Source organism: Otolemur garnettii, unplaced genomic scaffold (assembly GCF_000181295.1).
Source record: "Otolemur garnettii isolate 467f Iridium unplaced genomic scaffold, OtoGar3 scaffold00056, whole genome shotgun sequence".
Classification (NCBI taxonomy): Eukaryota; Metazoa; Chordata; class Mammalia; order Primates; family Galagidae; genus Otolemur; species Otolemur garnettii.
This window is the reverse complement of record NW_003852451.1, coordinates 8964898-8985452: the sequence shown is the minus strand read 5'-3', so window position 1 is coordinate 8985452 and position 20555 is coordinate 8964898. Positions and strand designations below refer to the sequence as shown.

The following is a 20555-nucleotide window of genomic DNA, read 5'->3' as shown; positions in this document are numbered from 1 at the left end:
CCAAGTAGCTGGGACTACAGGCGCCCGCCACAACACCTGGCCATTTTTTTTTTTTTTGGTTGCAGCCATCATTGTTGTTTGGTGGGCCTGGGCTGGGGATTCGAACCCGCCACCTTAGGTGTATGTGGCTGGCGCCTTAGCCACTTGAACCACAGGCGCTGAGCCGGGTTGTGAGATTTTTATATTCTTTTACCCCACCCAGTCTCTGTCTGCAGGTAAACCAGACTCATTATCCTGGCTCTGTGATGGCATCACTGTCTCAATTCTCAAAACACTAGGGTCCTTCTGACTCCCTTGTGCCGCTTGCACAATCAGGCATCAAATATAGACGTGTATTTCTTAAAAGTTCTCCTGTCTTAGCACAGACTGCCATAACAAGACACAACATGCTCCACGGCTTCAGCAACAGAAGTGAATTTTTCACAAATCTGGAGGCTGGGAGGTCCAAGATTAAGGTGCCACCTTCTTGGCTCCAGGTGAAGGGCTTTTCCTGGCTTGCCAATGCTGCCTTTCCTCGGCAGGTGCTCTCGGCAGGGGAGCTGGTGAGGGTGCTACTCCTTTCATTCTTCCCCTCAGAACCTCATCTAATCCTAATTGCCTGGAGAAGTCCTGTCCCTAAATACCTCACCACTGGGGGGAGGTGTTTAAACATTCAGTCCCCAACACCCTCCTGTTTGTGGCCCTTCACTGGCTTGGATGACTCGCTGGGCTCCCTGGCTCCCCAGCCTGTACCATGTGAGTTAAAATTCCTGCTGTGGCCTACTCTGGGGCTGGTGGAATTGGCTTTTCCTTCTTTCCCCCTTAGCCTCTTCCCAGTCCCACAGCCCCCAAGTGTCCTACAACTCAGGAACTGACTGTGCCAAGCTCTCCTGACACAGATGGGCCCATTTCTCCTGAGTTCCTGGGGATTCGTTGTCCGGGCTCTTTCCTTAAAGGTGCCAGTGCCTGAGTGACCCAGGGGTCTACAAGATGGAGTGCACAAAAAAAGGATAGTGCATCTATCTGGGCCATCTCACCAGAAGCCGGATGGTACATACTTGAAAACCCAAGCCAGCAGGCTCCCATCTCTTCAGCCAGTTATGAGAAAGGAGGAGGGGTGACTACCTTAGTTCCTTGAGTCTGAGGTGTGCATTTTAACAACGTCTACCTCAGAGCAGTTAGTGGCATGTTATAGTTTAATTGGAAGTGTTTTTTTTCCCCTCTGTGGTCCATTTTACAGTTGACAGGGTCTTAGATTCTGTAAGCTGTAAATCTCAAGGGCTGGTCCTGACTGTAGGAAAATTCCTAAAATACATCCAGTGTGCTACTATGCAACTTAAATTATATGATGCCAGTTAGGAAAGAATAGAGAAATAGAAGACTTGGTCTTGTCTCCCTAAGCCCTTCCTATAATACTTCATTTGTGAAACAAGCCTAAGAGAAAAGCTATAAAAACTTGAGCACATGAGCGAGTGGAAACTGAAGGCTATAATCTGAGTCTCTATAAACATGGGGAGTCAGCAGGCCTGGAAGGCTTCCTGGAGACGTGACTTCGGGTTTAAAAGGAAAGGAAGAGTAAGTCAAAGGCCGGTCTGCCTCATCCTCGTCACAGGCACATTTCCACAAGGTAATAATTCCATTCCACCCAGAAGGAATCTGCTAGAACAGCTCCGGAACATCACGCCTGGGAGATCCACCACAGCACAGTTGACGTGGGCAAGGAAGGGGCCTCGGGCTGAAGAGATCGCTGCCCCTTGTGCATAACTGTTTTATTACCCAAGTCACCACCAGAGAGGTTGTCCACCAAGGATCAAATGTCTGATCAGTGTTGAAGGTCTCACCGACATCACAACGTTGTGGTTGGCACTGGGGACTCTGCCCTTCTGGGACAAGCCTAAGAGACCGTCTTCTTGTTTCCATGCAGCAGAATGGGGTGACACCAACCGGGTAGTCTGGGGGCCTGAACCCCCCGATGGAGGTCTCTGAGGCCATCTACACGCACAAGAGGAAAGCAAACCTCCAAACCCACCCGAAGGGTGATGCCACGTAAGCCAGAGCACCCCTCTCCTCTACAGACCAGTCCTGATGGCCTTGGCCACAACCCAGTGCCAGGAGGGCCCTGCCTCAGGTTATCCAGCGGCCAGGACACACGCTCCCACAGAAGACGCGCAGTTCCACGGCGGGTAGCACGGGGAGAACGCCCTGTTCTTGGTAAGGGACGGGGCGGTGTCGTGGTCTGGGGATTGTGGCCCCAGTTCTCTGTTGTCTGGAGTGGACTGTGGACCCCACACCCTCACATGCAGAAGGCCAGGAAAAGGCGATATTTATCCAGCACTTTCCGCGCATTCCGCTCAGTGCCTTCCTGCATTAACTCAGTCCTTGCCATCCATATAAAGCAGGCTTGTGCCGCAGGGCGACTGAGGCACAGAGAGCGGAAGGGCTCGCCCAGGGTCGCAGAAGCAGAAGACAAAGGACGGTGGGAGGGGGCCGGGCAACTGGTCTCCAGCCTCCGGGGCTCTGCGGACAGCGCTGGCCATATAAGGCCGCGGGCGCGTCCAGGGCGTCTTTAACCCTCGCGGGGCCCGCGAGCAGACGCCTCCGCGCCCAGGAATGTGTGGAATCTCCGTCAGGGCCCGCGCACCGCAGGGAGCCCCTCCTGCCCCCCGCCCGGGCCCGGGTCGGCCCGAGCCCCGGGAGGCCGGGCGCCGGCGCAGCACGGCGGGCCGGAGCGGCCGCACCTGCCCGGGTGCGGCGGGAGGGGGAGGGGAGGAGGACGGCCGGGAGACGGCCGGGGAGGAGCCTGGCGGGGCGGGAGCTGCGGTGCAAAGTGAAACTCCTGGAAGTTGCCGTCGCGGGCAGCGCGCCCTCGGGCTGGAAGCGGCCCGGGTCTCCGCCGCCCATGGCCCTGAGCAAAGGGCTGCGGCTGTTCGGACGCCTGGAGGCCGCGGGGGAGAGCAGCGTCCTGCTAGAGGCGCGCGGCCGCGGCGACTGCCTGCTCTTCGAGGCCGGCACGGTGGCCACGCTGGGTGAGTGCCGCGCCGCGTCCCCGCCTGTCCTGCCCGCGGGGCGGCGACGCCCTGGGGAGACCGCGCCTGCTATCCAGGGCACTTGGGAAGATGGGGAACTTTCCTCCCTTCCCCGAGGTGACCAGGCTAGAGCAGCGCGGGGACCTCCAGTGCTTGGGGATCGTGCCAAGGGGTGGCTTTTTAAATGAAATGGCGCGGGGACATGGGACAGCACTTCCCCGGGCTGGTGGCTCACAGAGGCGGGCGGTTCCTGGCCACTGCCGGGCGTCACCGAGGGTTCGGTTCTTGGGGAGGCGGCTCTGACCTTTTTTACACCTGGCCCTGGCCGGGCAAACTCGCATTCATGACGGTCCCGGGAGGTTGACTTGGAGCCAGCCCCCGTGTGCCTGGGGGACTTGTCTTTTGCACAAGTTGGTGAAACCAGTGATTACTTGGGTTTGTGTTGGCTGCCACGGGGACCAAAGCACGAAAACATACATAGACTCAGAGAAACTGCTGGTGGTGTTACCAGAGTCTGGCAGCCTGTCACTGTCAGCCAGTAAGTAACAAACGCAGAGATAGGAGAGGTCTCCAGACTATTGTCAGAAGGATGGTGATTCTGGAGAACCCTGAGAGTAGCCTAAGACTGTTCTCTTCTCCCATTTCCAAAACCACAGTTTTGTACATGAAAGTTCAAAGCAAAAACCATGTTAACCCTTATCCTAAACAACAATAATGACCCATAAGAAACAATAATCAGCATAACCCATGACACAAAACAGCATTTCTACTTAAAAAGTTAATCAGTGGCCTTAAATTACTCATGATATACACTTTTAGATTATAGTTGAATTTACAAAACAACAAGAATTGGCAACCTGAGGGGAAGGTCATGCAGGACCTAAACTGGCCAGACCAGCTGTGTCTTCTCAGCCTTAGCCTGCCAGACTCCATCATATTCTTACTACATGCTGTACATCTCACTGACACCTTTGTCTCATGTAAATACTTGGTTGAGAAGCCTCAACTGTAAGCAAATATACTACTTAGTGACTCTACCTTTGTGCTGGGTGTTAGGTGAGGCCAAGCCAGCGTATTGCACCTACAGGTTTCAGAAGCTTTGAGACTGCCATTGTGCTAAGGGCTTTAGAGACATAATTGCATTTAATTTTCACAGTTCTACAAAAGACCTATTATTATCCCCATATTACAGACGAGCAAACCGAGGCCTAACAAGGCCAAGAAACTTGCTTGCCCAAAGTGATACAGTTCACCTGACTTCTAAGGGACTAATTCTGTAATGTCATTCTTGACTTCCTGGTATGACCAAACTCCTGGTCCCTTGTTTTGTGGCAAACATTCATGGGGAAGACCCAGGTAGCACCAAAGCAGGTGAAACCTAGTAGGTTGTTAGGATTTTAAATGTGAACACCAGGGAATAGGCTTAACACCAATAGGTGTCCAGCTACTCTCTCCTTCTAGTATTCTTAGCAAAGCTCAGAGCAGGGTCACTAGTACTTTAGGTGGTCAGCAAACGTAATAGGCATATGCGTGCACAGTGCTTTAGGGAAAAAGAAAAGAAAAGTCTCTATAGTCTGGTTGCATGAGCTCCAGTTCTAGGAAGGACCATGTCTCTATTTCCATTTTCAGGATCATTTCATTAACATGTAGTTATCTGGCTTGTTTTCAGTCACCTGATTATTGAAACAATGTCTCCAGTATTCTTAGCTCAAAAATGTGGAGCAAATCATGGATTAATTTATTTTCAGATTATTCCAATTTGTGCTCTGTCCTAAAAAGTCCAAGTTTGGTCATTTGGTTTGGCCTTGAAAAAAAAAAACCACAGAAATTTTCATTTCATTTTAGATGTCTACTTCATACAGTATTTATTAGAACCAAGAGATTAATTTTTTTTTTCTTCAGTTTTTGGCTGGGGCTGGGTTTGAACCTACCACCTCTGGCATATGGGGCTGGTGTCCTACCCCTTTGAGCCACAGGCGACCCCCAAGAGATTAATTTTTGATAAAAAACTACTGTTTCATCAAAGAGATTAAAATGTGCTTCAGTTGGCAGGATTCAAACATATTTAAGAGTTCCTTTGAAGCTGCTTAGGAAAAACATTTTTTTCAAAAGTAAGATTTAAAAATGATTAATGAAAGTGATATAATGCACATCTTCCATTAGGAAACGCGAAGGCTGGGTTGAGATGTCTTTACGTTTGTTGGCTATTACAGCACTCTGGCTTTTACAGCAGAGAGTGTAATGAAAGAATTTGGCACATCTGCAACTCACGTGCAGTCCACATGTTACTTAACCTAACATTTGTTTTTTAGTAGACTGTGGGCTGAAAAGTTCATTTTTTAAAGTCTATTTTGCTTAAGTGAAAGGAAATTTTTAAAGAAGCAACTGTAGCATGTAGTGGTCTTTTGGCTCAGAGGAGGATTGTAGGAGAGTCTTAGGGTACCAGAAAGTTGTTTAAAACTTAAAATATCCTCAGTGTATTGCTATTGGATAGAATAGCTCTGAACTTGAAATTCCCATCTGTGCTCCAAGGGACTAGCTAGCTTTTTTGCTTTCCTTTCCATGACAAGGTCAAGAGTACTCTCCTTTTTTAATAAGAAGGTTGTGATCTGTCCTTTTGTGTGGCACAGTACACTGTGGCTACCCACATATTTCCTTGAGGTGGAGGGTGGGAAACAGCTTCTTTGTCTCCCCAGCTATGGTTTTCCTGCTCCCCAGGGAGCAGCGAGAGACTGAGGATAAAGTTAGGGGTTATTGTCAGGCCACCGAGTGACTCCAGATTCCACCTACCTCTGCTACAAGTGCACACACTGCTTCTGCTGGGAGCAACAGGAGGTTTAGGGGAGTCACCCAGTAACTCTAAGCAGGTGCCCTTCTGACCCTGGGTGTGCAGTCCCTACAAAGCATATTTCAGCCTTGAAGGATCCTAACTTGAAAAATGCGTCTCACTGAAGGGGTTCAGCGATTCCCTAGTATTTTCAGCAGTGTATGGAAACAGGATCTTGAACTGCATTGAGAGTGTCGGGAAAGATTGATTGTCTGTGATTGGTTGATTATTGGATTCCTCCTGACCTAACCTGTCCTGTCCTGTTCTAACCTGTCCTCCTGTTCTAATATGAACTTTGCACACTAGGCCATCTGGCCTTCTAGGCAAGAGGTTTGTTGAAGGAATAATTCTAAATTCCTCCTTCTAAAGGAATTAGGTTGAGAATCTGTCTTTTCTGTGGATCAGTGGGAACAGAAATTCCAGGGACAGAAAAGCAAAACATACTGGCACCAGATTGAAAGGTTTTTATAGTCTTCTTGGTGACCCGGTTCAAGGGTAGGAGGCTTCTCCAGTGCTGGTGCAAAGCCATGGCAGGTGGCAGCATCCTGTGCCCACTGTCCACAGTTAGTGGACAGGTATTCACTTATGTGCACACTTTTGTCTCTCTGTCTCAGGGTAGACCAGATGAAAGGAAAGGTGCTTATTGTTAATGGGTTTATGTATTTTGAGAGTGAGTGTCAATGCTCCAAAGTTCAGTGTTCTCCGGACAGCCCCCAGGAAGGGTGGCACCGGAGTCTCCCACGTGGACTTATATGTAAGTGGAACCTTCCTGGAACCTGCCTCCTCCTCCTGAGTTGCCATTGAGCTATAGGAAGGAAAGGAGAGACAAAGGAGGCTTGAGAGACTTAATTACATTAATTAGTGAGTGTCCCTGAATTACTTCGAGCTTCTGGGGAAAGGTTCCACATAAACTCCAGGCCTGGTTTCTCCCCGCTGCTCTGTCCATCCAGAGGCCACGTGGCTTTGTTTGCATTGGCGAGATGGTCACAGGGCCTTTCTCATGTCCTCAGTTTTTGTGGGATGGGATTCCATCCCTGCCTCTGATGGCTGATTCTGGGGGCTGGGGTTCTCTGCTCCGGGTGGGTGTACTGTTTTGCCCCAGGACACCTGGCAGGAGGCACCATCATGGGTCACTATTGTGCCCAAGTACGGGAGTATGCCTGGCAGGTTGCCACATGCTTGTGAAGCTTCTGTTTCCGAAGTGACAATTTACGGGAGGGTACCAGCCCTGGAGCAGGTGGGCCACTCATGCTGGTGGCACAGGACATGAATTCGAGGGTCTGACAGAATCCCCAAACAGGTTTTCAAGGAACTCTTCTATCCTGTAGCTCTGTCTATTTCTGTTTGGCCTCCTGAGCCTAAGGACAACATTGCCACTGGCCTGCACTCCTGGCTCCCAAGGTGTCAGCCAGCCACTATTCTGTCTCAGGACATGTCCTTGAGAATGGCCTCATCCCTCATTCTTCTGCATGACTTGAGGCATCACAGGTGCTAAGAATAAAGACAGATGTCCCCAGGGTCCTTTAGGTCAGACTGTGGCCTCCAGGTGCTTTCCTTGCTTGGTATTGAGGTAGGCCCTGGGGGTGAGTGAGGTCGAAGCAGGTGAGTTCCCTGGGGAGCATTTGGTTAACCCCTCCAGGCCTCAGAATCTTAATCTGAAAACAAATGAATTACAACCTATATTGCCTTTCCTACTCTGGGATTCCAAGTGTCTTCGAAAGAAAAGGCTTAAAACTAAGCGTAAGCACCATCATGACTTCGCACACTTAAAATTATAAAACTACCTAGAAACTTGAATCTTAGGAGAAGCAGTTTGGCAAGGCAGACTCTGATGACGTTGAGGTCTGAGCTAAGCCTGGAAATCTGATGCTGTGCAATTTTAGGGGATGCTGTGGATTAATGAAAATAAATGAGATTCTCTCTGCTTGGTTCTGCTGCTTCATCCAAATAACAAAGAATTATAAAACACAGTAGCAATTCAAGCTTAAATTGAGAACACAAAGTAAGGTATTTATTAAATTATGATGAACTATGCTAATTCCACAGCTGCTTTAGCGACTCTCCTTAAGAGCCATGCTGTTCTTAAAATTATACTTTGCATGATTGAATAGCAATTTGTTTTTAATAAGCTAGACTGTCATTTGGCTAGAAAGTGGGGAGTTTGTGTGTCTGGCAATGTGTGATCTTTTTTTTAATCTCTTTTAACTGACTGTGCTGTGCATGAACTTAGCTTTGTTACACATCTTACCAAGGAGTGACAACTACTATAGGTTGGAAAAATTCTCTATACGAGGAGACAGTTTTCTGCGGCTCCTGCTGCCGATTCAGCGAAGCTGAGGTCAGGGGAGTAGAGATGAGCCATTAGGATGCTGTCACACGTGGTTGGCAGTACACGTGCTCTAGCCAGCAGAACAATGACACACACTGTCACAATCTGTTTCAACAATTGGGGTTATTTGTTTTTATTTAAATGGTGCAGATCAAAAAAGGAATATTGGAAAATCAGGGCTGGAAATGGCTGGAAATGACCTGCCACTCCCCGGGCCTGAGCCAGGCCTTTAAACAAGGTGCGTCTGGAAGGTAGCAGCTGTCTCTTCTCTCCCAGATGATGGTGGGGAGGGCACGCCCAGGAGCCCCAGGACCGCAGTGGGTCAGGTAGCAGGGGAGGCTTCAAAACAGCTCTGTTGGAATCTTGTGGGTTCAGAGCAGACAAAAGGAGCTTGTATTTTCATTTCAAAGGGCCACCTGCCTCATCCTCCAGACACCATATGTATAACAGTGTTTTGGGATGAGGACTGAGATGATGTCTGGTAGTATAAACTTACTTTAACTGGAATCAATATTGATGGGAAGAGGTTTGATTTCCATTAGGATATTAAAAACATTAGGAATTCTAAAGAGCCCCTCACCCCTGAGAGAGTCCCAGTGGGAACACAGAAGAAGTCCAGGCTCTGTGTGAGGGTCCCAGGGCCTCCTGGCCAGAGCACCTGCCTGCCACATTGCTCTCCAGGCTGTCACTGTGGGTCTTAGTCTGTCCAGGGCATGGCAGGGGCTCTGGGTTTCCCATATTGGTGAAGGCCTTTTTCTAACCCATGTGTTGGTGACTAACCCAACTGCAGATGTGGTATTTATAGCTTACCCCTAAACAGAAGAGCAAATTACAGAAGACCACAACATGAGAAAATATAGTGCAATGACATTGCACATGGGCAGCTCCCGACTGAGGGTTCCTAAGTGTGTCTCAATTTGTCAGCGTTGTCTTCTTCTAGGTTTCTGGTTCACTTCGCTGTCAGGAAAATTAGGTTACTGAGAGCTTATCAGAATTCTGCTTTAATAGAGAAAAATAGACCAAGAAAAAAGACTTGAGGGGCGACGCTATAAAAACAGCTTCAGACAGTGGACTTGGTCACTTCAATTTCATCCTGTCTGTTCTCCTGGGCCCTGCCTGGAGAGTCCTCCATTTCTGGCTTCTGTATTCTTTTCCTGAACACTCTTTTTTTAAATATAGAGACAGAGTCTCACTTTATCACCCTAGGTAGAGTGCTGTGGCGTCACATAGCTCACAGCAACCTCCAACTCCTGGGCTTAGGCGATTCTCTTGCCTCAGCCTCCTGAGTAGCTGGGACTATAGGTGCCCACTGCAACGCCCAGCTATTTTTTGTTGTTGTTGCAGTTTGGCTGGGCCTGGGTTTGAACCCGTCACCCTCGATATAAGGGGCCGGCACCCTACTCACTGAGCCACAGGCACCGCCCTCCTGAATACTCTTAATGTCTTTTGGGTGCAAATGATTAGATTGTACAAAAAATCCAAGTGCCAGATCCCAAAGTATAGCATCTGTGCATGAAATGATCCTCCTGTCCAGATCTGTTTGGCGTGCTCCAAGACAAAGGGACACATTCAGATGTGCACGCACGGCGGGGAGGGGAGTAGGTGAAATATAAATGGAAAATGTTGAAACTCCTAGTCCTGGACGACAAGTTGCCTGGTAGTTCGTTATGCTTAGTTCATACATTGGGTGCTTTTTAGCGTTAACAGGTAAAAATCACTCATCTTCCCATATGCCATCATTATTTAATTAGTTTATGTAATGGGAAAGAAGTTCTACTCCCAGCAATTTCTGAGACTAAACAAAATATATAAGGCCTCAGAGAATAAAGCTGGAAAACTTTACTGGAGCGCTGGACCAGGGTAGACCATGTTCCTGGGACAGGAACAGGTACGTGCCGTAAAGATGTCAGTCTCCCTCCAGTGAATCTACAAATGCAAGTATCTGTCAGCAAAATCCAAGGGAGTTCCAACAGGTGAAGCTTCACAGGTGGATATTACAGTGTCCTTGAACTGCCCCAGTTCATCTTCAGGTCCTTCCCCTGTCCAACATGGCCTTCCTCCTGCCCAGGCCCCTCTGTCCACCACTTAGCCTGACCTGAGCCTGCTCAGAGTATCTACACCTGCTGCCCCACTTGCCTGCACTGCCCTCTCCTCCCCTCCCCTCCCCTCCCCCAGCTTCTCAAACTATGGCCCACAGGCCACATGCAGCCCGCCTAGGACATTTATCCGGCCCTCTCGGTGTTTTTGCTGCCGCTGCCTGTCCTGCTTAGCAGCAAACTCGTCCCGGGCCCCGCAGTCCAGCCCTCCAACAGTCTGAAGGACAGTGAACTGGTCCCCTGTTTAATAAGTTTGAGGACCCCTGCTCTAGGCTCATCTCAGTGATATCGGTGAGACCTTGCTGGCCACCCTGGCTGGAATATGTCTGCTCTGTCCCCTGGTTTCCTTTCTCTGAAGTACGTATCGCTGAAATTACCCTATGTATGTGCTTGCATGTGTGTCTTCTGTTGTCCAGCTTAAAGCAACTTCTACTTGTGTCATAGGTTGACTTGTGGCCCCCCAGGAAGATATGTTGATGTCCTAGCCCCTGGTACCTATGACTGTGATCTTTGGAAATAAGGTCATTGCAGATGTAGTTAAGATGTAAGCTAAGACATCTTCCTGGAGTAGGGTGGGCCATTAATCCCATGTGACTGATGTCTCTTTAAGAAAAAACAAAGAAACAGACACAGAGGGGAGATGGCTACATGAAAACACAGGCAGAGATTGGGGTGATGCTGCCATAGGCCAAGGAATGCCTGAGGCTACTATATGCTGGAGAAAGCCAGGAAAGATGGCCCTGCTAGCACCATGATCTTGAACTCTAACCTCCAGAACTCTGTAAGAATAAACCGCTGTTGTTTTGAACTCCCAAGTCTGGGGTAAGTTCTTATGCCAGCCTCAAGCAGCTGATATAAGGGGATGGATTCTTGGTCAGTGCCATTTTCTCAACACTGCTTGCTATGGGGAGCAACTCAGAAAACACTGCTGAATAATGAAAGAAAGGTGAAACGTAGCCAAGAAGATTATGAAAAACATCAGCGAGGGCAGGCTTGATTTACCAGGTAGCAAAACATACTGTAAAACCCTAACAATGGCATAGGTGGTCAGCACAAAGCAGGACAATAGAACAGAGGACTTGGAACGGCCTGGCCTGACTTGAATAGAGTCATTTAGTTAATTGTGGAGGTGATAATGTGGAGCAGCTGGGAAGAGGGACAGGCGGCTACTTGGTCAGTGGTGCTGGTGCAATTGACCAGCGCAGGCCGTGCAGGGCTCTGTATGGAGCTGAATATTCAGACAAGGCCTCCTGGCTATTCTGCTTACAAATGAGGGGGCCGGGGAGCTCCGCCTGCCAGCAGGACAGTTGCTCTTCTCAGGCTGTGAGTGGTCTTCACAGCAGTTCATGCAGGTGGCTGTACACATAGCTGTCCTGGTCACTAGCTTGTCACTAGTTCATCCCCAGTTGTATAGATTCTAGAATTCAGGCAAGGTCATTGCCAGAGTGACCACTTCTAAGGAGGCCCCTGTCTGGTACACTCACAGGTGGTTGTAACACCCTGGTGGGTCTTCTGTGTTCAGAAGCAGTTTGCCAATCAAGGCCATTTTTACCATAGGCGACTTTATCTAGTAATAGAGGTGGCATTCTTTCTTTATTGGTGTTCTCAGGGAACCAGAGATAGAAAGGTAAACATTAAATTCTCGGACAGAAGGAAAGAAAGGTTTTATTGAGTCTGTGATTGCAACTGTCCACATGGACACACAGCCCTATTTCATCCATTAACGTGAATTTCAGAGGTATTTAATAGTTCAAAGTAAGAGAAAAAAATCCAACTTTCCAAGTATTAGAAGAAAGCATAGTAGACGCTTTCACAGTTTTGTGATATGAAAAGACCTAAGCAAAGCTTAAACTCAGACATCAAAAGGAGAAGAAGCTGACGGAATTAAGAAATATTTTTATTGGATTATTATGGAATATATAAAAACAAACACACCCAAGTGTACAAGCCCACAGAGCCAGTGTGTGGATCTGGAGGCAGAATGCTGGTGGCCTGACACCCTGTGTCTGACTGATAGATGTGACTATGTGGAAATGGACAACTCCTGGCTCGGCGCCTGTAGCTCAAGTGGCTAAGGCGCCAGCCATGTACACCCAAGGTGGCAGGTTCGAATCCAGCCCGGGCCTACTAAACAACAATGACGGCTGCAACCAAAAAAAAAAAAAAATAGCCGGGCGTTGTGGCGGGCGCCTGTGGTCCCAGCTACTTGGGAGGCTGAGCCCAGGAGTTGGAGGTTGCAGTGAGCTGAGATGCCATGGCACTCTACTTGGGGGGACAGCTTGAGGCTCCTGTCTCAAAAAAAAATAAAAAAATAAAAAATAAATGGACAACTCCGGTATATCAGAAGAGCCGGAAATGCAGTTAAAAGACAAGCAGCAGCCAAAAGGAGACTGGAAAAGCCCTCGAAATACACAGAGGAGCCAAAGGTTGATGTTCATAGTATGTAAGCGAGCTCCTGTAGATGCGAAGATGGACAGTTCAACGGGAAGCTTGGCCAAGGACATGGTAAGTAATTCTCCAAAGGAAAAATACAAGTGGCCAAACAATGGGGCCAGTGTAGCCAGCTCTGCCCAGCACAGTCGTCGCATGTGGCCGGTGGTGGGTGGAGACCTGGTTCTCTGTCTTACTGCCCATCCCCTGATTCAAGCGTGGAGCACACTCCCCGGGTGGCCGTGTGCTCTGTCACCTCTTGCTCCTGGCCTGCAGCTGGGCCCTGGCACCTGTCTCCATCGCCTTAGCCCAGTCTGTTCCCTTGTGGTGTTGGTTCTTTGTGTGGGATCTGGATCTGGCCCCCAGGCTTCCAGATAAGCTCAGCTTGGCCTTGTCCCCCAGAGAGCACTGGTACTTACACGGTGTGACAGTTAAGTTTGCAAACTCATCCTAGAAAAAGTGCTATGTACCTCATTGCTGCATACCACTATAGTCATCTTTCAAGTACTCCCCTTGGGAAGCTATGCACTGATGCCAGTGCCTCGTCCACCCTTAACAGTAGGTTTCTTTTTTCTTTCTTTTTTTTTTTTTTTAGACAGAGTCTCACTGTGTTGCCCATGGTAGAATGCTGTGGCATCACAGCTCACAGCAACCTCAAACTCTTGGGTTTAAGTGATTCTCTTGCCTCAGCCTCCCAAGTAGCTGGGACTACAGGCGCCCACCACAACGCCCAGCTATTTTTTTTTTTTTTTGGTTGTAGCTGTCGTTGTTTGGCAGGCCTGGGCTAGGTTCGAACCTGCCAACTCTGGTGCATGTGGCTGGTGCCCTACCTGCAGTCCCAGCTACTTGGGAGCCTGAGGAAAGAGGATTGCTTGAGCCCTAGAGTTTGAAGTTGCTGCAAGCTATGACACCACTGCGCTCTACTGAGGACTATGAAGTGAGACTCTCTCTCAAAAAGAAAAAAAAAATGGCATGCCTGTAGTCCCAGCTACTTGGGAGGCTGAGGGAAGAGAATCACCTAAGCCCAAGAGCTGGAGGTTGCTGTAAGCTGTGATGTCACAGCCCTCAACTGAGGGCGACTAAGTGAGACTCTGTCTCTTAAAAAAAAAAAAAGACAATCTTCTTGAATGGCCGTCAGAACTATTGTCATGTTACTATTGATGTCCTGGACGTCATCAAAGTTTCTCCTCTCCATACTTCCTTTATCTTCAGATAAAGAAAAAGTCATTAAGGGCCAGATCAGGTGAGTGGGGAGGGTATTCCAATACAGTTATTTGTCCTACACAGACAGTGCCACATGAGCTGGTACATTGTCATGATGCAAGAGCCAGGAGTTGTTAGTGAAGATTTTCAGTTTCTCTATTGGTGTCTAGTCAGCCATGCTTCTCACAGTCAGCCAAGGGTTTTGATGCCCAGTTTGATAAATTTTGCTACGTATTCATCAGTTCTGCCCGTTACTGGCCACTCTGACCTCTCTTCATTAGTGATGCTTTCTCTCCCCTCAGAAAAAGGAAAAAATGCTTAATCTGTTAAGACCCCATTTGTATGTGGACCTTATGAAAGTTTTGAGATACACAAAAATCAAGAAATGTAAAATCCATGGGGACAAAAACAAACAAAACCCTCCCAGCAACACTGATATCTGAGCAAGTTGAAATTTGCATGAGCAAATTGAAAGGACGCTGTTGACTGTGTTTCTTGGAAGTGAAATAACGGACTGTAACACAATCTGTCTCAAAACTTTCATAGTGACTTACACACTAGCATTTTCTTCATGGCGTTATCCCTATAAACTTGGACTGACACGTCCCTGATTTTACTGCCACTGTCGACAAATTAAACTTAATGAATGTTTGTTTGTTGCTCTAATTTAAGCTCCAACATTCTCATGATGGCATACAAAAACAACAACAGTAATGAACGCTGGTCAACAGGACACTGCCACGTGTCACTGACAGGAGCACAGCTGTGAGACACTGACATACCAAGGTTATGAAACCTTAGTGTGTGTACAGTGTTGCCAACATAAGTGAACTTAACCGCCAAGCCTCATAGGTTCCACTGGGGACCTTGAGATACGGCTTTCCCAGGCTTGGACTAGAGGCCTGAGCAAGCAGCCTGTGGCAGGCAGAGAGGAGCAGAGGTGGTTGGGAGGGGCCGGCAGCATGGAGAGGTTAGGGCAGGCAGCTTGTCTGTGAAGGCAGGGTGAGGGAGGACAGGGCAAGGCCACCACAGGGTCCAGGGCTGGCATCGGGGCAGGTGGCTTTCATTCTGTAAAGGGACCTTACCAGGGTGGGACCCCAGACAGACGGTCTCATGCACAGGTGACTGGGAGACCAATCCCCTTTGGAGCTGTGCAGTTCCTGGTAGCCCATAAAAGGTTTTGAGGCCCTGCAGTTGATATAATTCTGTGGCATGATGTTTCTCAAAAGCCTTTGACCTTTGGTTCATAGAACACCTGGCAACATCTTGTGACACCCCCGTGTGCCTTGGGGTGCGGTTTGGGAATCCCTGTGATGGAGCAGTTAGGATTCTGGGGACCTGATCTCTCTCAGCCAAGAGGCTTTTCTGTTTTCAAGGCAGGAGCTAATCTGAGGCACAGAAAGACTTTGGCTGGTGAGTTGGAGGAAGTAGTTGCCAAATCCATGAAATGATGGTCACTGGGGTCACTTGAGGGTTTCTTCTGCCCTTTTGTGAAAATAGCATGATATTTCTCCCTGCTGTTAGACCGGCAGGTACTTCTAATTCAATAGGGACATATGGAGAAAGAGGCTAAAACAGTTCCAAACAGTGCATGCCCAGAATGTGATGGGTGGGGCAGGTGTGAATAATCAGGCATAATTAACATGGTCCAGGTTTTATTTGGCTGTTTGTTCCTTCGTCTTTCCTAGACCTGTGGGCCTTTTGGGGCATCAGAGACCGAGGCTGCAGCGAGTCTGCCCCCAGCCCCCACCTCATCTCTCAGTTCCCCCGTGGAAAGGATCATCTGCAACTCCCGTGCCCAAGCTCCCTTGACCTGGCTCCAGCCAGGCAACATCCTTCCCGCTCTCCTAAAACTTTCCTCGGGGCCCCCATGGCTTCCCCCTGCTGAGACTCCTCACGTGATTGCACTTGCTTCTAAAGTCGCTTGGCCTCTGTGACGCTCTGTTTTTCTTGTCATCCTATTTCTTCCTCACTGCCGACTTTTCTGCGGTGCCTAGAACAGTGCTTGGCATACAGTAGGCATCTGGAGTCTTTGTGGGGTGAGGGAATTGGAGCATAAAAAAGAGTCTGGCTTCCCCGGGCTCCCTCCCTGTGTTGCTATAGCATAAGTGGGTACATGTGGCTCACACCATGTGGCTTCTGAGGAGGCCTGTGGGTGCTCATGGTCATGGGCACCTGTAGCTCACACCATGTGGCTTCTGAGGGGGCCTGCAAGTGCTCATGGTCATGGGCACCTGTGGCTCACAGAAATGGGTGTTTTTACACTTTCCCTGTCCAGTGGGAGGGCCCAGCCACCCTATCCGGTGGACAGACAGCCCCAGCCTCACCGTGCTGGCCTGACCTGAAGCATGGGAGCTGCCAGTGGCACTGGCTTCCTCTCCAGCTGTGCCTAGGCATGTCCAGCCCTGTGTCAGTGAGTTTTGTTTGTTTTTTTAAGGAGTGAAGTGCTTTCCTCTTCCTTAAGGAAAAGACTTCTGTGGTTCTGTGCCTCCTCCTGTGGCCTGGTCACCTCAGCCAGTGCAGGGAGGGAGTGGGGAGAGCTGGGGGGCCACTCACCCCTCTAGGTTTCTGGCTCTGGCTTCAGGAGATTGAACTTTCCTGTACTTTCTCTGGCCTGGTGCAGTGTCAGTGTGGCATTGGGGGGAGGCCCGGCATCAGCTGAGCCCCTCTCCCCGCGGCTCTTTCATGTGGCCTGGCCTTTCTGGCAAGGGAGAGGTGGGGGAGGACAGCAGAGTCCCTGAGGGGGTTAGCTTTGCCTTGGCTCTCAGCTTCTGTTTCAGGCAGATGTTTTGATCCCCCCTTTGCTTAGCAACTGGCCCGCAGCCTCACTTGGCCCTAGGAAAGCCGTTGTCTTTCTGAAGAGCCACTGAGGCTCCTTACTGGCCAGCACCAGCCAGTCTGAACTGAGCACAGCATTAGCACATGAAGGAGACTTGGCCTTGATCTGGGCGAGTCTATCCTCTTGGGATACTGAAATGCAAGAAGATGCTTTAATATCCTGCCCAAGAACGGAGCCACAGTGGTTCCTCAGTCCCGGCCGTCTGCATTGTTAAACTGACCTACTTACTTCTCCAACCTGTGGGCAGGGTCTCACTGGCCTTTCCTGACAGCATGTGACTGTGGAAAATATCATTAACAAAAGAAGAACGTGTGTTCTGCTTGGTTACTGAGCCGGACTGGCTGACCGCCGACTGGGAACACAGCCTGCCTGGAGTGGCTCTGGCGCAGACTGGATACCGCTATAGCTGGTGGGAAGGGCTGCGCCTCTGGGTCCTGCCTCAGGGTGGTCTGACCACAGAGCTGTCTCAAGACCTGGAATCTGTGGGCCAAGTTGCTCTGCCATTTCACCTGGAGCCTCCCAGGGGGTGGCAGTTTTTCTTCCACACATATCTAACCCCTGGGCCGGGAGCAGGTTCTCCTGGGGCCTCCTCCAGGCTCTGTGTGGCCTGTCCACTCTTGGTGGGTCCCCTGTACCTCCTCTCAATCCAGAGGCCATTGACCAAACAGAACTATTTCTATCATCAGCTGTGTTGTTGAGTAACAGATAATTTTTCCGAAGTTACCAGGGAAACGGGACTAGAGAGTCAACCTGTGATCAAGTTCTTTGCTAAAAAGGAGACACCTCTATTGACCCTCCATCACTTGCCCCTCCTGTTGCGGTGATTGGGGCCCTTGGTGATTGTTCCTCTTTCTCTCCTAAGCCTCTTATTCTCGGTCCCTTCCGCAGCCACTCACTCCACAGCCACGCCCTGGGCCCACCCGCATCCGTTTCAAATGTCCTCCTCCTCATCTTCTATCTTTTTGTTGTCACTCATCCCCAGAGATCTTGGACCCCACTGGGATGGTGGCCCTGTGAGCAGTGGCCTTTCCACAGCCCCTTGCCCTGGCCTGTGGCCTCTCCTCTGCCCACCCACGCTCAGCCTGCCTGCTGCTCACCCTCCCCTGCCGCCCCCTCTGGCTGGGTCAGACCCGCTTGGCAAAACCTGGGTCCCAGGTACATCCCACTCTCTGTGCCTAAGCTGCCCTGTGTAGTTGGAAGTTTCTGGAGAAGCCAGCTCCCACCTGAGTCCAGCTGGGCCCTTCAGGGGCATCTCTGTGCCCCACCCAGGCTCCCACCTCCCCAGATGGCAGTGCTGTGCCTCCCTTTGCTGGCGCTCCTGCAGCTCCTGACCTGAAGCTATCAGGAGAGGAATTTCTGCCAGCCCCTTGCACAGCTGTCACCACCCCCCTCCATGGGCTCTCCCTTCCCTTCTGCCACCGAGGACACACCCCACAGCTGTGTCTGAGGCTGGCCCACCTTTGTGTGCATCCCACAGCCTTCACTCGGGTGACAAACGTGACGTCATCTTTCCCGCTTTCGCTGTCTTCCTCTCAGAGCTCACATCCCGTCTGTGGGTTTTCCTTCAAAATATGCCTAGATATTTAGTGGTGTTCAGGAACTGTGGTTAATTTTTTCATTATTTATTTATTTTTTGAGACACAGTCTCACTTTGTCTTTCTCAGTAGAGTACTGTGGCGTCACAGCTCACAGCAACCTCTAACTCTTGGACTCAAGCAATTTACTTGCCTCAGTCTGCCAAGTAGCTGGGACTACAGGCGCCCGCCACAATGCCTGGTCATTTTTGAGATGGGGTCTTGCTCTTGCTCAGGCTGGTCTTGAATTCCTGAGCTCAAGCAATCCACCTGCCTCAGCCTTCCAGAGTGCTCGGATTACAGGCGTGAGCCACTGAGCCTGGCTGGTTAAGTTTTTCAGACAAGATAATGTTGTTGGGATTATGTTTTTAAAAAGAGCCCTTTTAAAGATTCTTACTGAAACATTGATAGATGGAATAATATATCTGGGATTAACTGAGAATAATTTAGGACAATGATTCTCAAACATTGGCATGCATTGGAGTCACTGGAAGGGCTTGTTAAAACCCCCATTTCTGTGTCTCAGGCAGAGTTTCTGAAGCACTAGGTCTGGGGTGGGGCCCAGTAATATGTATTTCTTCTTCCTTCCCTTTCTTTTCTCCTCTCATGCTGTCACCCTGCCTACAGGGCCATGGCATCATCCAAGCTCACTGCAACCTCAGATTCCTAGGCTCAAGTGATCCCCCTGCCCAAGTGGCTGGGACTACAGCTGCATACCAGTGTACCTGGCTAATTTTTCTATTTTTAGTGGTGATGGGGTCTTGTTCTTGGGCAGGCTGGTCTTGAACTCCTATCCTCAAGTGATCCTCCTTGGCCTCCCAAAGTGCTAGAATTACAGGTGTGAGCCACCATACTTGGCTAATTTCTTTTTTTTTTTTTGAGACAGAACCTCAAGCTATCTCCCTGGGTAAAGTGCCAGGGCATCACAGCTCACAGCAACCTCCAACTCCTGTGGCTCAAGCGAGTCTCCTGCCTCAGCCTCCCAAGTAGCTGGGACTACAGGCGCCCGCCACAATACCCGGCTATTTTTTAGTTGCAGCCATCATTGTTGTTTGGCGGGCCCGGGCTGGGGATTCGAACCTGCCACCTTAGGTGTATGTGGCTGGTGCCTTAGCCGCTTGAGCCACAGGCGCTGAGCCTTCTTTTTTTTTTTAAGCGATGGTGTCTCATTGTATTGCCCAGGCTAGTGTCGAACTCCTGGCCTCAAGTGATCCACCCACCTCAGTCTCACAAAGTGCTGGGATTTCAGGCTCCTGTGCCTGGCCTATGACCGCATTTTGATTCCTATTGTTGTAAGGTGTAGGACAGGACTGGGCATGGGCTGGTAGCAGATTAGCTGATGGTATGCAGGGTTTATTATGCCACTCTACTTTCTTTGGAAATTTCCATAATAAAAAGTGGGGTGTGTGTGTCTCCCGGATTTGACTGCTTCTCAGTTCTTCCCCGTCCCCCACCACCACATAGGGGCTGCTGCTGTCAAATGAGGCCAGCATTTGACAGCAGCAAAGAAGGGACACAGGTAACAGATGGCCGAGTAATGGCAGGGCAGACCCAGTGTGTAGAAGGCTGGGGCAGTGGTACCACCAGGCACTGTCAGGAGGGGCGAGCACTGCTCAAGCTCCCTGCCAAAGCAGACAGACAAGGTCAATATGTACAATGCAGACAGTGACACAAGCAAAAGGGGAAAAGTGAGCAGGGATGGGGTATGAGTTACTGGGGGGGAGGTGGGGGACAGGGGTCATAGTGAAATTTGAGGTAGTGCAGTGTGAAAAGCCCTCACTGCAAGGGAACATCTGAGTTCATGCTGGCCTAGGCCAACATCCCCTCCTGCCTGGGTCACTGAGTACACCTAACGTGTTTCCTTGTCCTTCTAGAGGCTCTTTTCTTCAGAACAGCCAGAATGATGCTCCAGGCCCTGCAGCGGCCCCCATCTCACTCAGTGAAAGGCTCTCTGAGGCTCTATACCGTGTGCTCCCTCCATGAACACTGACCTCCTTGCTGCTTCTGCCTCAGGATCTTTGCACATGCTCTTCTGGGTCTATGGTAGCCCCTTGGCCCCTGCTCTCATCTCTCTCTCTTCTTCCTTCCAGTCTGAACTCAGATGTTCCCTTGCAGTGAGGGCTTTTCACACTACACTACCTCAAATTTCACTATGACCCCTGTCCCCCCCAGTAACTCATACCCCATCCCTGCTCACTTTTTCCCTTTTGCTTGTGTCACTGTCTGCATTGTACTTATTGACCTTGTCTGTC

General features: G+C 49.8%; 1 protein-coding gene across 1 annotated transcript in view; it reads left to right on the top strand.

The window, feature by feature from the left end:
- The first annotated feature begins 2830 nt into the window (after positions 1–2830).
- The window catches only part of SYNJ2 (synaptojanin 2), an 88418-nt gene continuing 70693 nt past the window's right edge, over positions 2831–20555 (top strand). Inside the window, exon 1 of the mRNA XM_012806738.2 lies at positions 2831–3005. Coding sequence (XP_012662192.1) covers positions 2879–3005 — 127 coding nt within the window. The 5' untranslated portion in view covers positions 2831–2878. The remainder of the gene's footprint in view (positions 3006–20555) is intronic.